Genomic DNA, 21,999 nt, shown 5'->3' on the forward strand with positions numbered 1-21,999 from the left:
TGCAGTAAAGGTATCATGGAATCCAGAGGCTTTGGGATAGAAGTTTGGGCTGAGTGAGCCAGGAGCAGAAAGGCAGCAGAGGAAATCAGAGAGATAAAGAGTCTCTGTGTCTGGAGATGGTGGGTGTTGGCTACAGTGTGATCATGTAGCATTTGTACACCTGTTAAGAACTTTAAACTTTCAATATGAGTGAGATGGGAAGCCATGGAAAGGGATTTTGAACAGAAGTATAAAATCTGAATAAAGGTTTTAAAGGCATCACTCTGGCCTCTGAACAAACAGACAGAAGCAGGAAGACTTTGGGAACCAATGGGACAGTTCAGGACAGAGATAGTGGCTGGACCAGAGTAGCAGTGGCGAGTGTGGTGGGAAGTGATCAATTCCAGATAAATGGAACTAGATGTTTCCACAGTAATCTTGCAATCATCTGGCCATTCACCAAGCAAAGGAAAATAGTACTGCTGCTTTGAAAGTTATTTGACCAAAATGGAAAATATTCAAAGGTGATCAAAATTTCTTAAAAATGCAGGCTTATTTTAGAAGACACAATCCTCTTAATAGGTATGCAATATTCAATACTGAAAATAGAAATAAAATAAAAACGTCCTGCCAAAAGCTTTTCTTGGGCCAGATCTGATTTATTCATATTTTATTCCCTCATATAAATTATCTTGCATGTAACTGGAACTTAATATATTTTGCTGAATAAATGGCAAAGAAATTATCTGGTCAAAAGAACAAGCAAAAAAAGAAAAATGCTCTTATTAAAATTGTAAACTTACCTATTGTATTTTCATCACTGTGTTTTATAAAGAATTATATTGAAACTCTTCTCTAAAATGTTCACTGGCCTCCATCATACAGAATTAAAAGATCCAAATTCCTTTATGTAACATTTAAGGTATTTCATAGCCTGGCACCATCCACCCTTATAAATGCACTACATCTCAAGCCACACAGAGACAACTGTCAAAACATCCTACCACATTTTGCCTCCATGACTTTACTCAAGCAGCTGATTCCCTTTCTCAGATGCTTACCTCCAAACCACCAAAATCCCATGCAGTCTTCACCAGCTCAAGCATCAGTCCTCTCAAATAAAAATGTTTCAGATCCCTGCCATGATGAAGTTAAACTCTCCCCATCCTGTATTCCCACATTACCTTGTACCTTTGTTACAGCATTTATCAGTGACAAAAGCCCAGCCTCTCACATATTCAAGTGCCAGAAAACCGTCTTTATGAGCTTCTCACACCCAGCGTAGGTCCTTCCACTACCACAAGCTAATAATGTTGACTCTATTAAGGGACAGTTTACAATGGAAATTGAAAGTGTTTAACTGGCCCTTTCCCTGTTCTTCAAGAGCTATACCTTAAATGTAACATATGCCCACCAAGATTAAAGCTATAATACAGTCAAGGAAGATACATAAGTTGCTGCATTATTCAAGGAAAGAAAAACCAAACCATGCTCTTTATTCTTAAGACTGACAGATGGATTTTTTCCCCCAAACTGTCATCCTCTTTCTTAAGAGTTAAAAACAATCAAATCTTGGCAGTGGAACAGCATAAAAAGTGCCAAGCACAATGAGGACAATGACCCCCTCCCTTTTTTTTTTTTTTTAACTGAAGTATGATTGATTTGAGCACAATGACTTCTTAATGACTGGAATGTAACAATCATTTCTGTTTCTTTTGAATTGAAAGGGAATTTAACCTCCAGCCTCAAAGTGTCTGGCATCGCCCATCCCTCATCATGGTGGTAGTTAGAAGAGAATGCACTGAGCACAAGTGCTTCAGAGGAAGGTCGATTTCTTCTGTTTCCCATCCCTTTTACCATACAGCCTTCAAATCCCTCATGGAAATTTAAATATCCTAGGTCAAACGCTGGTGGATATATGAAAGAGCACCCATTTCACATAATCTTAACAGCAGGGACAGGTATTGTGCGTCTTGCATATTTCTACTATAAGAAAAAATGAAGTATGATGCATTCTAGCAAACTGACAAATGATACATCTTGGAAACGGTAAAGAAATTTTCCTAAGCTAAACAGTACCTCATAAAAAAAAAGTCCTATCATTCCAGATGCTATTAGAACATTAATTTTGAAAACAAAGTTAAATTAAGTCCAGAATTTCATAGTTATAGCCCATTCTCATAAGTAACCTAACACCATCCTTAAAATAGAGAAAAATAGGTAAGCAGCAAAATAAAAGACACACGAAGAAATGTGAATAATTCTGTTTTTGTTTTTGTTTTTTAATGTCAAGGAGCACTCATAAATTGGGCCAACCCCTATGCATTCCTCATTATAAACACTGATTTTACCAAAAGTGTATGGCACATCAAAATGGTATTATCACAAGTGGCCAGGGAATAACAATCCTATTTTGATTGGGAAAATAAGAAATGAAAACAAAGATCAGCACTGGGCTCTATGCTGCAAAAATAATGGAACAAAATTCAAACGGAAAAGCAGAAAGCATGGTTGCTCCTAAAACAGTTTTTAGTGTCTTGACCCTTAATTTACTACCTGCACACAACTGTCAATGCTATCTTTTTCTTCTACATTAACAGTAATAGGTTTCGATTAAAATTGCACAAAATATCAGAAACACTGACATCAGCTGGCCTCAGGAGATATCAAATACAGCTATCTGTTTTTAATAGTAACTGTAAGAACTCTCATCTGGGAATTTTCAATTCTGCTTATATGTATTATCATAATAAAGTAAAAGCTGTCCAGTTTTTCCCAAGCGTTAGCTTTGCTGATAAGAAGAGAGGAGAGGAGAATAAAGGAAGAGAAGGAAGAAGAGAAAAGAAGGCAGGTGGACAGGCTGTCAGGGCATCCTGCAGAGCTGAGTCGGGGCCTCTGCCAAGCCCACCCACAGGGCAAGAGGGGATGGTGAAGTCCACTGGCCCATACACGTCCCTCTACCTGCCCCTCCCCAGTCCCACTGTGGAAGCACCCTGAATGTGGCACATATTCTTCCCCAGCTGGCACAAGGCATGGACTAAAGAATAGGAGTTCATTTTGCAAACTTAAGCCTAAGATACTGCATTAGATTCCGTCAATGCTGCATTACATTACAACAAATGTGTTTGTTTCACCATATGCTTCAAAAACACCTAAACCTTTTTTTGAAGTTTTAAGCCAATTTGCTTGCACTTAAATTTTAATACTAGAGAAACATTTTTGTGCAGGAATTTTTATTTTTCAATTCTATCCCTGGGCAGCTAATTTTAAAAGAATACAATCAAGTTATATTACCTAGAAAAAAATCAGAACATTTACTTCTCCTGGTATGATTGCTGATGTTTTGTTTATTTGGTTATTTGAAAACACAGAACTAAAACTGTCAGTTACTGAACTAAGGCTATATCTGACGCATTTCAATCTTCATCTCCCATTTCTTTTCAGAAGGAGGACAGAAATAGCCAGTATTTTGTTTGCTGTTTGTTTTGTTGTTGTTAAATTTCTCAACAAACTAGAAATTTCCACTGGTTTGCAACAATATAGAAAAATTACCATATGAAAAAAAAACCTCCAAGAATAGAGAGTATCACAATTCCTGAAACATCAGCAGTAGAAAAAGAATACATCCTTTTCTTCTTCTTTCAATAACAAAATTAGTACAAAAAGAAAGGGAAAACATCCTATTGAACACAAACATATATCTCTGGGAGAAACTGGAGGTTCAGAAGACACCAATACCTGCTATCCTGGTTAGAATCCAGTTACTGGGGAAAGAAAAACCCCCTCGTCTAAGCAGAAGTGTCTCTGGACTAGAGCAAAACAAAAATGAGTTAACATACAAAGCTGTGAACCCACCACACACGATTGAAAAGGTTATGCCCAAGCACACTGCCCTTCAGAAAGAAAAGTCAACAGTTTTGCACATGAGTTTTCTGTACCTTCAACCAACTCCATTTATATATGTTAACGTGCACTGCTGTTGTGATCTCCTGTATTTGGCCCAGGTATTTGTGTTACTTCTACAATGAATTCCTGGACTGTGTGGGTTCCTATAACTCTGCCTCAGGAAAGAACAGCCTTTGGGGCCACTGCCAGGAATGAAAGGACTGTGGCACATTTCCTCACGCAACCTGCAGAATAACCCCAGGAGACAGATACGAGTCCCACTAACCTGCTCGTGGGGTCAGGGATGCTTCCCGCAAGAAGAGATAGCAAAGATGAGACCCACAGTAGACAGTGTTCCTCAGACTGGGAGGGAACAGAACGGTTTCCAGAAAGGACTGTACAGAAGTGCAGGACGACAGGAGGGAAGAGTCGAGGTCGGGTCGGGGAGGAGGAGGCACCCTCCTTGGCTGTACCTGCACCCTGAGAAAACCTAGTCCCACAAGTCACCTTCCACTTGCCTGTCTGTCCCAACTCCCTGGGAGAAATCTGGGAGATGGAATGGCTGGCAAGGATTTTCAGGACCAGGTTCCTAACTTACTCATTCACAAGCAGCTAAACTAGGAACCTGACTCAGGGCCCCAGACAAAAGCAGCGGAGAAGCCCTGAGGAAGAGTCAGAGAAGCCCTGACAAAGAGTCGCGTCACCTAAGACCCCAGTGAGGACTGGCAGGGCAGCACTTCCTCTCTCAGGGGACAGTGCCCAGCCCCTGCCACCTCCCTCCCATGGCAGCTACGATCCTATGCAGGACCAGAAGCAGCCAGCTATGTCACAAAGACTCATAAATACACCTTTCAAATATCTCCAAAAGCTCCACAACCAACGTTTAAGAGTCCAGACATAATAAATTAATTCAGAGATCCAGGAGATTAGTCAAATCCCCCTTTTGCTTAAAATCAGAACATTTGTATACAACTGCTCACATTACTAAACAGGCCTGATTTTTCCAGCATATGTAGGAAGTGAAATACACCATGAGAAGGGTGGGCATGAATTCCAACTATGTGACATTATTAATTCCATTAGCCCCTAATACACTTGCTTTCTTTCTTAATCAGGGTATGCAATACATCACTACCTAGATTAACGGCTCATAGTCATCACTATAAATATTGGATACAGTTATATGCCCTCAGGGATTATTGATATTTACACTCCTGTTTGAAACTGAAAACAAGTAACCTACCCAAAGCCTCTAATCTAGCAAATTTTGTAACCCCTGATTTATCAGATTTTCTTCATCCTGGATATTTTCCTAAACTATCTGCTCTCACCTTTTTAGCTCCATTTTAAAAGCACTTCACCAACAGACCAACTCTCAATTTTTAACTAAATTCAATATTTTGAAATATATTTTTACATGCAAAATACAGTGAGACAGTTCTTTATAAATACAAACTTTTAGTCTTTTAATTGCACATGTAATCGGTTGCTGTAGAAATATAACAAAGAAAATTACAATCCCGCCAAAGAAGGATGATGTCAAAATTTAATGAATACCTTTCTATAATTTACAATTCATGTGTACTTGCAAACAGAAATTTTTTTTCTCATTTTCCCCCACAAATTACCACGTGTGGAGTGCCAGGTCACAGGACACACTTAGTTCTAATGATGGTGACCTGGAATCCTCTAAATTGTACTAATTTGCATAGCTTCCAACAACACAGGATGTTTTCTTTTGTCTTCTGTGCCAATCTAAGAGATGAGAAATAGCACTCACTTTTTGCATTTCTCTAACTACTAATGAGATTAAACTAATTGTATAGTTAGCTTATATATTTCTTCTTTGATCAACTGCCCACTTTTACCCAGGTTTTCTACTTTCATTTGGGCTGATTCTCATTTGTGCCTCTCTGCACTTTAATATTCCCCACTGTAAAGTGGGGTCATAACGCTACGTATCTTACAGGACAGTTGTAAAACTTAGAGGAGTTAGTGTAAGTAAAGGGCAAGTGCTGATCTTGGCAGCTCTCTGGCCTCTTTCTCCCCCCTGCATTTGTACATCTGTTCTCTAAGCCATGGCCACAGAACCAAGGACACCCTTCCACAAAAATAGAGCCAGAGTTGGACTAAGAACAAACCCTTCTTCCTTTGTGTGTTCATATCCACCAAATTAAAGAATTACATTTTTGTACTTACAAATAATCTCAAGTAGGGTTTTACATTTTCAAAATATTTCATGTTCCTGCTTTATTTCAAAAAGAAAGAAAAAGTTCAGTTAAAAGGGGGAGAGGAGGATGTTTTATAGCAGGTGACTTGACATTTGAACTTCTCCCAGAAGTCTATTTTCTGTCTCTGATGTGTGACTGTCCCAATAAAAATCTTTTCTAGAACTACAGTCCTTTGGTATGTTCTGAACACGGCCCAAATGAAAACCAAAGGATAAATAATTTGACCTATTTAAAAATCCCTCAGAACCCAGATGATCAGAATGCATCCCCACACTGCGTACCTCCAGTTTATTCTGAAGGACAGTTAACAGGCATGGCTGGTATGTGTTTTAATGGCAGCTGCCCAACAATGACAGGGTATTGGATCTGCACTCACCAAAGGTATAATCTCTGAGCAAGATGCCCTGGCTTACAACCAGTTCCTGGGACAGATCTGGGAAGTAAACTGCAGAAATGCACTGATGGTCACTGCTATGGCACAAATTGAGACGATGGGGATCCCAAACTGCTTTTGAAAGTTTAATAAATGTCAACGCTTCACAAGACAGAGGAGAGAGAAACATTTATTATATGCCACGTGTCAGCCACTATTCCAGAAATTTGTATTTATTACCTAATTTAGTCCTTACAACTAATCTATAATGTGGTCTTATTATCCCAAATTATACATATCTTGTCCAAAATGATACTACCTACAAACGACCAACCCAGGATTCAAACCTAGGCAGTCTAAATTATCATCCCTTCACACAAAGACCACTTCCTCTCCCAGGAAGCTCCTGGGTCACCTGGTCACATGGATGTGTTCTGCTCCCGGTTCTTTGAAATAAAGGAGCACAACATGACAGGGACCAGGCTGGATCCTTCCACTGAAGCCCCTTCCCAGCAACACCCCCATTTGAGTCCACCTCACTGTGGGAAAATGAGACTTGTGGAGTGTTGCACACACTGCTACTCGACAGCATGTAAGTTTTCCCCCAAATAAATCTGTTTTGCACTCTGAGTGTGTTTGTCGAGGGTGAGGGGGAGGAGGGAGTGGCGCACGCTTTCCATTTGCACAGCAGTTAAACTATACAACACGTATAGACCAAACTTATGAACAGCTTGCAATAGATTTGGGGGAACTATAACCGCATTTCACAAAAGAAAGCATTTCAATTTGATGATACGTTAAGCTAAGTGCTTCCTACACATAAAATGAGCATTTCTTTTAAGAAACAACTTATCTAGAAGTATAAACAATAGTTATAAATGCCCCTTCCCACATTAAGTTATATCAATTTTAACATCTTCTCTTCCATATAAAACATTTATTACAAATTCATAATCAATAAATATCTTCTACATCTCCATTTGTCAAATTAGGTCAAATGCTGTAAGAGAAATCCACTCCTTCCATAGGACGTTGCAGAAAAAAAAAAACTGTGAAGAGATGCTGCCCTCTGCTGGTGAATGATACACACTGCCTATGAATCTTTAATTTGAGAACAAAAGTAATGAAATACATTAATATTTAAGCATCATTGTCCATGACACAATTTGTGGAGTCTAATAGTGAGTTTGGATTATATGGGAATGACTAATACACACATAGTACCTGTCTTAGAAAAAGGCAATATGCAATTTCAGGCTTTTTTACTACAACAAATACAGAACCCTATAATCTATCTGAAGAGTTTCAAAGCAAATTTCCATTTTAATTCCTTCAACAATTTTTTGAATAATGTGTATCAATGCTGTTTATTTCCATTTTATAAACAGTAAATAATGTCACCTTAATTAGAGATCAATTAGTAACTACACAATAAAGTTTTAAATGTTTTAAAAGTATTACGAGCACGTACAGACATGTATATTTACCATCCTCCTCCCTCACAGTGAAATTCTGGTTACAAGCTAAATATCCTGAAGCAGACAGACGTCAGAATATCTCTACCAGAGGCCTATGAGACACACTTAAACATCAGTTTAGACATTAGGGCTCTCCATATAAAGAATCTATTGAAAACTATTAAAAATATTTTATTGGATATTTTTCAAATAGCACAAAATAATACATGAAAACAACCTTGTTTAGAAAAAAAAGAAAACCTCCAACAACACAGAAGGAGAATGCATAAAAGGTGACAATCCCTGCTCTCTACCCCACTCAAATTCATTCCACTGGCCAAAGGCTACCATACTTAACCATATGAATCCTTTCATTTCTTTTTCTATTTACATAGTTTTTAAGATGTTTTTTAAAAAACATAGCACCACACCATACAAAGTACATGTTAACTAGCTTTTGTTCTTTTTACTTAACAATATATTTTGGAGATTTTTGTCATGTCAGTATACACAGACTTCACTGTTTTCAGCAGCTGCAGTGCAGTTTTTATTTTTGCCAAACTAACATTTAGAAGCAACTTGATTTTAAAACTCACTTGAGTCTACAACTGAACACAATTAACTACATAAAAACATGTAAAGCCAATTCTTTTCAGTGACTTAAGGAGAACCCTTAAAAACCAAAAGCTGTGCCTATATAAAGGGAAAGTACCTATCCTGTATTTGTGAATAACACTGAGTATTCATCTGTTTTTGATTAAAGTATTAACCTTACAGTAAAGAACTATCAAAAGCTCATAAAAATAGTTAACATGTAACCCTAAGAATGACATACTTTTACAACCAGATAGCATCCCACCAATCTTTCTTCATTGTATGACCTCATTTTATAATACAGTTAAAATCCCCAATTGAAAATACAAAAAATTCTATAAATAGCACATTTCCTTGAAGTTCAAACTCCCTCATCTTTGTACAGTTATTCAAATAACTCCAGTGATTAGCTCTGCTGTGGGGCTTAGACCATAACATACAAATGGCATAAAACAGGCTAGCTTGGTCCTCCTTTCACTTAGCTATAAATTTACACTGAAGGTTTATTAATGAACCACACAGACTCAAACATCCAAGCTGCCATCAGGCTCCTTTCTGTTAAATTTACTGAAGCACAGACTCTACTGTCTACATATCTCCACACAAATGTTTTGTAAAACCACAGATCTAGAGATGAGAACTGATCTTTAGTAAGTTCCCACCCCCCTGCAAACTGCCCAGTCCCAAAGAGTTTATATCATTCTCCATTAAATGTACAGTTTAGTGAATGGACACTCAATCTATAGTTGTGTCTTGACTTTATGTTGAATACCCATTTCTCTCTGTGTCCTATTCCTGTTTCCCCAAGACTGTAATTTCCTCACTGTTTGCTTTCCCAGCTTTTAACTCAAGTCAAGAGCATTGTGTTTACACTGGGTTTGGTTTCACAGTCACTGAATCTGGGAACAGCAGGCAGAGGAAAACTTTCTCTTGACCCCTTGGGTTATCATGATGGGTTGTATCTCTGGAGAAAAAAGAAAGTTGGACAGTAATCCATGCATAAAGCTCTTTACTGCAGTGTAACTTGTAATACTGAAATTTATAAATAAACAACTACATAACAAGTTAAATTAGGGTTCATTCAGAGGATAAAATACTCAGCTATTTTAAACAGTATTTTTGAGAACACTCTAGTGGCACAAGAAGATATTCCAAAACAATAAAGATATAAGCAAAATATATATTTGATAATATTCTAATTTTAAACATTTACTTATATCTATGATACAAAGCCTGGCCTGGGGAAGTAGGCCCAAGGTCTCAGAAAACTGACTTTCTAATAAGCACTCACAGAATTTGGGATAACTAGAATCCAAGACTAGAGGCCTCCTCCCAAAAGTCCATCAGAGGTCATTACACAGCAGGTAATTAATAGATGTTGAATTAAACTGAATGCCAGTCTTAAGAAATTTGGTGGACACAGATTAGCTGTTCGAGGCCTTCTGCTGCTTCTGCTTCTGCTTCTGCTTCTGCTTCAGAGACAAACACTTTGAAGCAGAAGACCCAGAACCACTGTTACACCCACTGAGGACTACTTTGACCACAGACCCTACTGAGGGATTGAGATAACAGGCAGCTGGGAGCTAGACACATGACATCCAGTGAAGATAATCCCTTCCACAGTGGTACCTGTGGAATTTCCATAAATAAGAAATACCATTTACTTCAAAGCTTAATAACTATAAAGTCTAAGAATCATAAAGTCTGATTTGATCTGCTATCATGTCAGTCAATTCCAGAAGGTAACTGGAGAATATAAACAGGGGGAAACAAGGTTCTCTCAGAATGAAATCAACCAAAACTGCATTATATCAATCAAAAAAAACCTAAACTCTACACGTGCCTATTGAAATTCTAGGTTTGTAAACTTCCCAATCACAAAATGTTTCTTTGAAAACACAGTGAATTCTATCGTCCCAATTTTCTGGGTAAGTAACTATATCAGTCACCCAATAATTGAGTACAGACTTCAGATTTTCCACTACACAACTCAGAGTGGATACTCTTAGAAATATGGATCTGAACTTCCAACTCCTTGTCTTAATTTCACCAATGAGAACAAAAAGTAATGGTAACAGGAACTGAACAAGAACCTGTGTTTAGCACCAACACTTTACAGTCCAGCACTGAGTGGCTGAGTATCACAGACTGATTTAACTTTGCCCCGGACACTTTCCATCTCAAAAGCACCAGCAAACACATTTTTATAGTAATTAGGCAAAAAAAGCACCAAGAATTGATCAAAAGGCACCAACAAAAAAATTCCTTTTAAGACATACTGCTTGGGGCAATGTATAGCTCAGTGGAAGAGCACATGCTTAGCATGCACGAGGTCCTGGGTTCAATCCTCAGTACCTCCATTAAAATGAATCAGTAAATTAATAAACCTAATTACCTCCCCCCAACAAACAAAAACCCAAAAATAAGTGAATAAATATTAAAAAAAAAAAAGACAACTGCTATAGTGTAAACCTGTGTACAAATCTGAGAACAGCGGTTTATCTATTAAGAGGTCTCGGTCATGCTGACTCAAACTAAACACTTTAGGACTTAGAATCCAGCGTTAATTTGAAAGTCCTAAGTGTAAACAGCACTGAAATTTGAAAAACCTTTCTAACATTTTCTCTAATCAAATGTGAAATATTAAAGCATGAAATCACATTTTCCAAACATTATAACCATGTACCTAAATGGATGTGGTTTTAGAGACATAGCCTAAACAGTTTAGAACTTAAACATTTAACAGCAAGTCACTCACTACAGCCACTGAGGGGGAAATGTGTAACAGAGAAGAGTTTCACCCAGAGGCTGGGCAGGGTTTGGAATACTGCTTTCTTAGTGATCTTTTCCCTTATCTCCCTCCCTTCAATTCCCTGCCAAGACAGAGGCCAATGTGTGTCTTCACTGGCAGATTAATGCTTTATTTGTTCTTCTTCAAGTCTATACTTTAGCATCACCCCCAAAACAGAAAAGTTTCCACTTAACTTCTTAAATATAGATGGTATATGCTTCTTTGGTTGTTTGATTTTAAGAGTGACATAAAATTAAGGGGTATTTTAAGCACCATCTGCTCTCTTGCAACAATGGGCAATAATTTCCTGATTGTCTTACTTCATGCACGTGTTTTAAATCTAGAGTATCCTTTATGATCACTGCAGTTGGCATTCTTACTTTATGTAGCCCTTCTTGCCTATGCGTATACAAAGAAACCAGGCTGGGTTTTAATCCCTCTATGTGCCATTCCTATTTCAATTTCTCACTATCACAGAACTGTTCACAAAAGTCATTCAGTTATTTTCTCCTGTCATATCTTCCAAATTCGTGGGGATAATCCTTTATGAGGACAGAGAAATACAATTTTAAAGGAATTTATTAAAATATATTTAACCAATCCAGTCCTTCAAATACAATGGCACAGTTAAAATGTTGTCATTCAGTAAAACAGAAACTGTGACAACATTAACTATCTTCAGTATTAACTGTGGAATAAGCTGAGATGGTGGTGCAGGCAGGGCCCGTCAACAGACAGGACTGGAAACGTGCGGAGCTCCAGGTCCACCTAGCCATCTGCTCCACTCGGAGGGATGGAAACAGAGCAATGAACTAAGGTGCTCATTTTCAAAGCCCTGATTTGTTTTGTTAACAAGATCTATGCAGTGAATTCTTATGCACTACCGTGGTCCTATGCTGCCCCTCAGAAAAAATCCAAGGGCCCTGGACTGGCACAAACCACAAGCTAGAAGATTTTTCTAATAAATATCTATACTCTAAAAATGTTTTACCTGCCATAATGAACAATGTATTAAAGGGAAAGATGTTAAAAGGAAAGACACTGGAAAACAATGTGAACTATATTGATTAACTTTGTGTACATTTTTTAAGATATAGGCAGACATATGCTAATATTTTTGAAGGGATTTACAAGTTCTTAAGAGGTTTTATCTTTAAGGAAGGGATTGGAAAGGGTGCCATTATTTTTCTGTATTCTTATTTTTTTTAGCCATGGACATATGCTAACTTTCTTTTATTTTTATACATTTTAACAATGGGTAATAATATTAAGAGCCATGGTGATTTCCTTACAAACAACTTTAAGTAAAATTTAAAGGATTCTAATATATGAATACTCATATCATTGGACACGTTAGTTATAATTCTATTCTTGCTGATAAAATTAGCACTACAACAATCATTTTGTAAGTGAACTTCTGTCTGCACTTGTGATTCTCTCCTAGGAGTGGAAGAAATGGATCAAAGGTCATGGAGATGCTGAGGGTGCTAATACATACTACCTACCTGCTCTTCCAGGTACTTATCCCAATCACAGCGCCACCAAGACAAGTTCAGCCTGCTAACTCTAACAAGTACATTCTCATGAGCAATGGGGATTTTCCTTTTGCCTTTACTAATATGATAAGAAAAAGAAATCCTTCACTATGACTTTGAATACTACTGAAGTTTGAACAATTTTTCAGTTTTATTTACCCGCAAAGAAACAGGCTTTCGTGCTATTTCAATAATCATCAGAACACTCCAATTCTTTAAATTAATACTTAAAATTAAAGGATAGAATATATATTCCTAAGAACTTGGAATACAAGAAACACTGAAAATTATGACTAAGTCTTACAAAAACATTTTATGAAAAGCTAGAAAGTTGCTAGGACCTACCTATTTTTTAATCTTAATTCAAGTATGTATGAAGAATGTAAAAGCCATGTGTGAACTACAGTCAAATTTAGCGGGAATCTACCACATCCATGATGGTTTTCTTTCCAAGGATTTTCAACACATGGTCTTTCAAATTCAACATAGGGCCCAAGAGCCACAGTATGTTTTTGTACATATAACCAACAACTCCTTCAAATTCCTCCTCTCAGAAATCTGGCCCACAGAACCCCAAATACTGTTAGTTGATGTCACTTCTATTCATACTGCCCTCATTTTGACAGAAAGTAAAAGAGAATGGATGTGAGAATTCAGTAGAAACTTATAAAGCAATCCATCTGCCCAGCCTGCTGTTAGCACTTATGCTGCAAATACTATCCCCACAGCTACTGCTTCTCAGCACCTCCAGCCTGAACACCACTGGCCCTGCCCTAATATCAGGGAGGTTCCTGACTCAGGGATGACCTGTGATAAATGGCTTTTAAAAATGTACCCAGTGAGGGAGGCATGGTGCTAGCTGCCTCCCCACACTGTGGTCCCCATCACCACCCACAGCCCAGGGAGGTACCATTTACAGCCCTCTTCACAGGTGGGAAAACTAGTGCTCACAGAGGCAGGTTACACAAGCAGTCCACACAAGAACCAGAATTCTAACACCACTGTGTGTGACTAGTTTGGGTTTTTGTTTGCTTGCACTCAAAGTAGCCAACACTTTTATTAAGGAAAGAAGTACTCTGGAGATGGAGCACTGAACACTTGTATTTCTGACAAAGCTATGAAAAATAAAACACTGGTCTGCTTTCTCCAGGCTTTGATTTTAAACAGAACCAATTCAGCTCTCTAGCCTGGTGTCCAAAGCATGGGATTAAGCTAGGTCTGTTTCCCTTATGACCGTAGGGTATAGACTTCAGTGTTTCTGTGTCGTCGCCTAGAGGGACGAGCCTCCCACCACTCTCCTAGGGCAAGCTGGCATTTTCCTCTGTGTCTCCACCAGCCCTACCTCCTTTCTATTTAGCCAAGATTGGCCTATGGATCTGATCCATCATCACTGGAAAAGGAAATGGGAATTCCCTTAGACCAGCCAGGCTGACCACGGAGCCAAGGTCAATTCCCTGAACTGGAATTCTGAAAGAAAAATGCAGAGGAAACACAATCCTAATTCACCACACATCTATCTAGTCCCCACCGCTACTCTGCAAGGCTCCTTACATATTTAACTTCATTTATTTTTCAGAACAACTATAAAGAAGCTATAATCTCCACTTTTACATACAGGAAAGAGGATCTTAGAAGGGTTATTAAGTACTTGCTCCAATCGCACAGTTAGTTTAAAAAAAAAAAAAAGGCAGAATTAGAATCAGAGTCTGGCCAGAACTTGAACTTGCCCACCTTCACCATTACACAACAACGCTTCCCTAATACATGAAGAAAATGTGGCTCAGCGGGATTATATATGGCCTGAGAAAGATCCAAGACAGCATATCACCCTCCACAGCCAGAGCCACCTCCACCACCCTGTGCTATCCCATGAGTGATACTGACAGATGGTAACTCTATGCAGATCATGGAGCTTCAATAACTACTTGTGCTGTATTTCTAATAAAGCATCTTGAAGGGAGATGCAAGATCTAATTAATTTTACAAAACTAACTTTGATATTACACACAGAACATAAGGCATGCTGTTTTTCTTCCTTAATGTCTTTCTAGCCTTTTCGTAAAAGATTACAAAATAATAGCAATAAAGGTGAAATATACGCATATAACCTCAATGCCCTGGTCCCCAAAACACTGCTATTTATGATTACAAAGTTGACAATTCCTCAACATTAAGTTTTCATTTCTTCATATTTTTAATGACATTATAACTCTAAATTGAAACTTCCTCTACTTAACTATTCCCTGGTCATACTCAAGTACGATATAAATCAAAATACAAAACAAGAAGAGACATTAAAACTGTCATAAAAACTGAACTCAGCATTACAAGCAAGAGGCATACAAGTATCGATACTGTCCTCACTTAACAATGCACTTGGAAAAATGCAAACTGATCAATACAAATGAAAGACAAAAATAATGCTGGACAGAATTAACTGTGAGCACTAAATTTCATAGAGACACAAAGAATTGATTAATGTTCTAAGCTATAAGTTAGAAATCATCATTCCAGAGTATTCAGAAGACACTCCTGTTTTACCTTCCTCATTTTAGAAAGAGGCAAAAAATATTACTGGCCATAGTTTGTAGGGGATAAAAGCACAGTAAATTTAAAATCCTAGGCATGGCTGAAAGAAGGAGAGAACCAAGCACTGGGCTTCAATGTTGTATCAGACCTCTCAGGGTCTGCCTACCTGGGGACACCTTTCTGTTTGAAGTGGCTAATTCTGATTCTTCTAACAGTAGAGGTACGGAACTGTTAAAAGAGTAATAGAGATTAATCATGGCTTTCTTCACCCATTCTTTATTCCCTTGGATACTTAAACATCAAAACCCTATCCACTATTACCTTCATCACTTTCAGCCTTCATGTTGAGAAGGGCCCTGGAACTGGCACAATGAGTGTTCCCAGGGCCACAGCCCCCGCTTTACCCGGCTACAGTTCTGGCGAGCAGTTCCTAAGAGAGGTGTCCTCACTCTCTCTATCACCTTGCTCAGAGCAGAGGAGGACAGACTGTGGACCAACAGATTAAAGTCTAATTATAGCCACTGACCTCAGAGAAATCCCATTAAAACTTCCCTTTGATTCAAAGAGGTCATATCAAATGATCTAGGAGGCAAGACTCCCACATCAAAGCTTCAAACGGGGCATCTGCACATGTTGCTTTCGTTCTTCCCACAAAGAACGAGTATCTTGAAGGAAAGGCAACAGTGACCTTGACCAGCATCTCTTATTTAAGAAGTCCTAATTCACACTTAGCTCTTCCACTAAGAAGAAAAACCACTATGTGGTTGGGCCAAGGGTGAGGGCCCCACCTGAGGAATTTTTCCCAAGCCCTCCTATAACTAGTATTTCCTGTAAATTAGCACACTAAATCAAAAGACTATAATAGATCTTTTAAGAGAAGTATCATGTAAGAACAATTAGCAACCAGATCACAAAGTTATCAAGTGAATCAAACTGCTAGCAGGATTCATTCCTGGAAAGCAGTGGTGTCCATACTCAAATCCAGCCCCACCAGCTATAAACTGTGCTCTCTCTACCCCTGGTCATGCTGCCTCCTAACCAACATGTGGACATTTCTACCACAGCTTTTGAATATAGTTAAGAACAGGGCCAGAATTTTAACATTATAGTCTTAGCAAGGCAGGGTGACTTTCCCAAAGAAAATCAGCTTACTGGTGTTAGAAGGAGAATAAACTTTATTGAAATGGCCCATGTTTCCTTTTTCTTACACTGTCTGAAAATCTTCCAAATCGATCAGGTCCTTTCCTGCTACGAAATCTTAGGCTTCATCATCAATCATCTGAAATTGACATATGATAAGTTAAGCTGTAAAAACAGATGTCATGTATGGACTAGAAAGCTTTAACCTCTCATAAGAAAATTTTTTACTGCAGTAGATTTAGACATTATGTTCATATTTAAATTAAATTTATAATTATTTTGGTCTATTTGACAGAGCTGTCAAGGAATGTTAACTGAGACTTAAAAAAAAATCAATCCAAACAACAAAGACCTATTTAATTCATTAAAGACCTGTGGTTCTCAACCAGAAGCATACACCAGACTCACCTAAGGGGGATTTTTAAAATGCAAATGCCATGTCTCTTCACCAGAGATTCCTATCCTACTGGTCTGGGAGGAGCCAGGGGCCCATCCTTTTAAAGCTCCACAGGGTTGAGAATAGCTGCTGTAGACTGTAAGTGTAGAGCCACCAGACAGAAACCACATATGTCTTGTTTACTTTCTTAACCAAAGCACAGGTGCTTTCCCAAACAGAGCTTAAAAATGCCAATGACTTGCTGTTTACTTTCCTAGCCTTCCTCATGGTTTTGGTTGGCCATGGATACAAAAAGTAGTTTTTCAGGTAGGCTTCAAGGAAAAATTTTCTTCCCTGATGGAGAGGGGTAGATGAGACACATTCCTGCACTGTTCCCTTCCTTTCTTCTTAGAAGGAACATGTCTGGAGTAAGCACAGCTATGGTGGCTAGCTTGCTAACAAACACCCTGTGGTGGAGGACAGTAAGACAGAAGGAAAGGGAGTCCACAGGACCTCGTGACACTGCTGAGCTGCACCAATCCACAGACCACCTGGCTCTGAATCCTTCAAGTGAGGAAACCACCACCTACTAGATAAACCACTGTTTGTCTTCTCAGTGGTAGTTGCAAAAGGAGGAAGACACAGTGTAAACCCTGTATAGGAAACAATGAGAAGCTGTGGGGAACCAGAGAATTTGAGTACTGTAAGTGCTGGGGATGCCTTGGGTCCAGATGATTCTCCCATCATCCTTTTCTTCCCTTGAGGGGCTAGCCAGCCTGCTTCCCTCAAATACCACCAGGTGTTCTGCCCACTACTCTCCTAGAATTCTGGATCACCCCTGGCTAGAATACCACTCTCAATTTCTATCCTCTTCTCCAAACACATATCTAGGACAGAGCCTTTAACAGAACTTTTTTACTGTGTTTACAATTGTAAACACGGGAGGGGGGGGGGGTGGAAAAAGCAAAAGAAATGGTAAAGAAAAAATTTCCTAACGTTTCAAAAAGTTCTACAAAAGAATTTGGTTCCTGATAATCATAAAGATATATGTCAACGTTGGAGCACACTCAACTTTGTTCTGATTCTCTACACACACATTGTTTTGTCCAGACTAATGCCTCAGAATCCACCCCTCAAAATGAAGAAGGGAGTAGGGAACATTTTCCACCCCCAACTTAATCAAAGAGCAGAGTCAAAGCCTAAGAGGTAATGACAGTTGCTCTATAGGCTAAAAAAGAACTCCTATGGAGGTTTATCAATAGAAGTAAGAATACGAAATAAATGTGCACTGCCTTTAAGAATCCAAATAAAAACAAATGCCAGAGGGAGTCTGGGGCCCCCTGGCAGTGATATCAACTACAGCTTACATGGGACAGGATAATTCTGAATTCTCATGTTGAAAGTTATCCTACAAATCACATATTTGGCTGGCACCTATTTAATCCACCACATGCAAAGAGATGAGTCCAGAAGGATATGGGGCAATAGGGGCCAACCTTCTGCCTCCAATCTCAGCCTCAACATTCTCATTTTATGCGTTATGCCAACTCCCTTGGTTTGAGAAAGGGGGCTAGCAGAGGACAGAAGATATCCAATTATCTCTGAACCAGCAGAGACAGCATGAAGATATCATGTATAAAGTGCCCCAAGAAGGCCTGGTGTATTGTGAACAATCAATGTTGGCTATTACTGTCATCAAATTATGTGAAAGTAGAATGGCTTAAAGACAAACTAATTTTTCTCAGAGTGTGTAAGTTATTCAAAAAGCCAATTTACTTTTACTTAAGGTAGTGAGTTAAATTAAAGCCTCAGAAATAGGTATAACCTTGATTTCAAGTTAGCAACTAAACATAAATATCATAAACCATACAGCTCCATTCAAATCCCATAATCCAGCAAATTTAAACTAGCAATAAATGAAATCAGCCTCCCTATCTCTGACGACTAGAGCTCTATATATCTCCCCTGCAGACACAATATATGCTAATCACCTGGCTTTCCTAGTACACTACTTGAAGTCTCAGATTTTCTGAGTCCCACAACTCAATACATTATCAGAAGAAAATTGGGACAATGTGAATATTTTCTTTCTTAATACCTCTTCTAGATACTTAAATACTAACTCCCCAGTTAGAGTACAAACTCATATGGACATGAGTTTGTATGTTTCTTTTTCTCTACATGGTATTTTCTCTTCTCCCCTTTAAGATCTGTAAACAAAGCAGAGCACAATCACTCATCAGCACTGCTGTGTTTTACAACCAGGACTCAGGAAACAGAAACAAAGTAGAGGTAAAAAGATAAAATGCAAAACATAAAACCCCTAAACTCCCAAAGTTGATATTTTATATGCCATATCGACACTTAAAATTAGAATGCCAAGAACTGTTAAATGAGCAATGTGCAACACAGTCTACATTTTTTCTTTCATAAGCTGTAAGAATAGAGAAATGTCACTATTCTAGTTACTTTGTAATCTAAAGCATATTAAAATATAACCTAGAGACTCATCGTTAAAATGATTTCTGATTGTTTTAATAAAGACCACCCAAGAGTAAAGATTTTTTTGGACGGATGCTACCTGATTTCAGAAAAAACAAATTTAATTTTAGGGAACGATTGCAATATAAAATAGAATGAACCCATATCACGGTTCCTGTATGCAAGACAATTTAATAGATGAAAATCCTTCCAGATTAAAAGGAAATCAACTTCAAAATTCTATCATCTCTTTTTAAACCTGTTCAAACGTTTGAGGATTCAAATGCCAGAATGCTTTAAAGTTAGATAGTGAAATAATGCTCTAGGAGTTCATAAAAGAACATTCCCAGCTCTGCAGAGCAATTGTTCAATTTTTTGGCATATCGTGTTAGTAGATTATCACTTAAAACAAAATTAATGCAAAATAAGAGACATCATTTTGGAGTCACTATTACCTTTCCTTCCAAGAAGATAACATCATCTATCATGCCGGGGGTAAGTCTCTCACACTGCACATACTGTCGTAAATACACTGCTTCTGAAGGTGTAGGCTAGATATGACTGTCCCCCAGACTATGATTCTTTTTTACTCAAGAAAATCAGTACAGTAAATAACTTTTCTTCCCTTAGAGACAATCACAGTGCTGGAGGCTGCTGCGACACAAAAACAAAATATCTTCACAAATGTCTCCAAACAGTCAAGCTGAAAATCTAAGCCAAAGTTTCATTTAACAGCCTGTCAGTTTTTTGATGTGAAGCTAATGAATGCAGTGGCAAACAAATCCATCAAACCTAACATCAAAACAACTGCACTTCATCCCACCAAACGGAAAAATGAAATACAACCTGCAGGCCAGCTCTTTGATCCAACCTAGCCAGCAAGCAGACCTGTGAATGCCACCACAGCTGCTGTACAGAAGTAATCACGGCCTCCATTTCACCACAGAAAGAAAAAATGCTCCAGAAACAGAAAACATTCCTCTTGTAAATGCACCAGTATCTTAGTTCAACTGCTATGCAATCTGTTACATATTTTTAAATCTCTAAAAGGAAAAAAAAATATATATATATATATAGCATTTCACTTTAGATTACTCTGATATTCAAAGCTAGAAAGGTGCCTAAAATAAATAACTGTTCTACTCATACTACAGTTTTGCTAATGGAGGTTTATTAAAAGCCCTTCTGCTCTTTATGAAAGCTCCAAAAAGAAAAAGAAAACAAGTGCTTTTGTACATACATGTAGCACGATTCCTGTTCCAGAGAAGAAACTCACTGGGCATTCACCAAAGCTGAACTCTACCTGTCAGTAGGCATTCAGGCACCTGGAACACTTCTCTTAATTTTTTTCAGTGAAAACCTTAACTCTGATAAATGAAATGGGCATGGAATTATATAACTGCTTTCTTAGGTGGGTGAGATCACTTAAGGTAAGGCCCTTCCCTTCTGGTGCATCATGTAGTATTTGGCTATCCTATATTTTGCTGGTCAAGGCAAAAGAGAGCTGAATGATCCTCACAAAGGAGAAGAGAAGGAAAATCAGAAACAAGAGGAATTGCAAGGCCTGGAGCATTAGCAGAAATTTTTAGAAACAGGGAAAGTCAAATTCAGCTGCTATCACGGCTGTGTTCCCTCACTTGCACCCATGCCTGTTCTCTGAAGATCTCCATAATCTATGCACAGAAAAAGCCTAATGTGAGAGATGAGGCACTTCGGGTAGATACTAAAGGATAAAGGGCCACCTAGATTAAGGGCTAGGAAACAGGGAATGTATCAACAGGCAGTGGAATACCTACATAATAATAATTACTTGTTACTACTATTTAGCTGAGAATTTCAAATGTTGAGGAATTTGCTGAAATTTGGAAGATGAGCATTTGGGCATAGCACAAATAATGGAATGGAAGTTTGCGTCAATGTTAGCCATATCAAGCGTTCTTCAACAAATACCGCATACTAAGAGGTCAATAATACAGTCAAAGGAAATTCACAGGAACCCCACGTCCCATCCTGCCCCAGAGACGCCACCAGAGGTGAAGCAGCTAAAAACAAAGCAAGCAGTCCTGATGCAGACAATGCCAACCCTACCCTCACTGCTGGCCCTCATCAAACAAGCTATCCTCCAAGTGATGAATTCACAGAAATACACATGGTGCCTGGCATAGAGTAAACAAGCAATGTCTCAATAAACAGATTCGTCCCCATCTATTTTAAGCCATTCAAACAGATGAAAAGGTCCCTATTAACCAAAATCTGCTGGCTGCTAAATAAACACCACCAATGTATCAGTGAGCCTGGGGTTATCTTCTCAAAATCATTTTTTTTATTAAAAAATAACCTCTTGTAACAGCTCTTTTCTAAGTTATGAATTTAGAAAAAATGGTTTATAATATATGAAATATTATCAGTAGAGATCCCTCACTCTGGACGTTAATTAATTAACACAAACAGGTACTTTATCAGATGCTTTTACATACTCAAATCAACATGTGACAGGTAAAGGAGATGTCATTCTCCGGCACTTCCACTATGAAAAAGTACGCCATTATTTTTTAAATTATCCCCCCAAATGCATAATTCATCATCACTTGTGAAAAATAATTGTTTTTTGAATAGTCACCATTTACA

The 21,999-nt window shown here is 38.3% G+C and overlaps 1 protein-coding gene and 1 long non-coding RNA gene across 6 annotated transcripts in view; one reads left to right on the top strand and one right to left on the bottom strand.

The window, feature by feature from the left end:
• Window positions 1-21,999, bottom strand: part of KDM4C (lysine demethylase 4C) — a 360,653-nt gene that overhangs the window by 210,197 nt on the left and 128,457 nt on the right. Inside the window, exon 9 of one of the 5 annotated variants that reach the window (XM_032477699.1) lies at window positions 8,874-9,483. The exons of the other annotated variants lie outside the window; for them this stretch is intronic. Coding sequence (XP_032333590.1) covers window positions 9,466-9,483 — 18 coding nt within the window. The 3' untranslated portion in view covers window positions 8,874-9,465. Of the gene's footprint in view, window positions 1-8,873; window positions 9,484-21,999 lie in introns of those variants that run through there. 5 annotated transcript variants of the gene reach the window in all.
• On the top strand, window positions 1,360-10,834 carry LOC116663119. The gene is made up of 3 exons (XR_004319171.1): window positions 1,360-1,514; window positions 5,592-5,594; window positions 10,823-10,834. It is a non-coding gene; the product is annotated as an uncharacterized LOC116663119 (long non-coding RNA).

Source organism: Camelus ferus, chromosome 4 (assembly GCF_009834535.1).
Source record: "Camelus ferus isolate YT-003-E chromosome 4, BCGSAC_Cfer_1.0, whole genome shotgun sequence".
Taxonomy (NCBI): Eukaryota; Metazoa; Chordata; class Mammalia; order Artiodactyla; family Camelidae; genus Camelus; species Camelus ferus.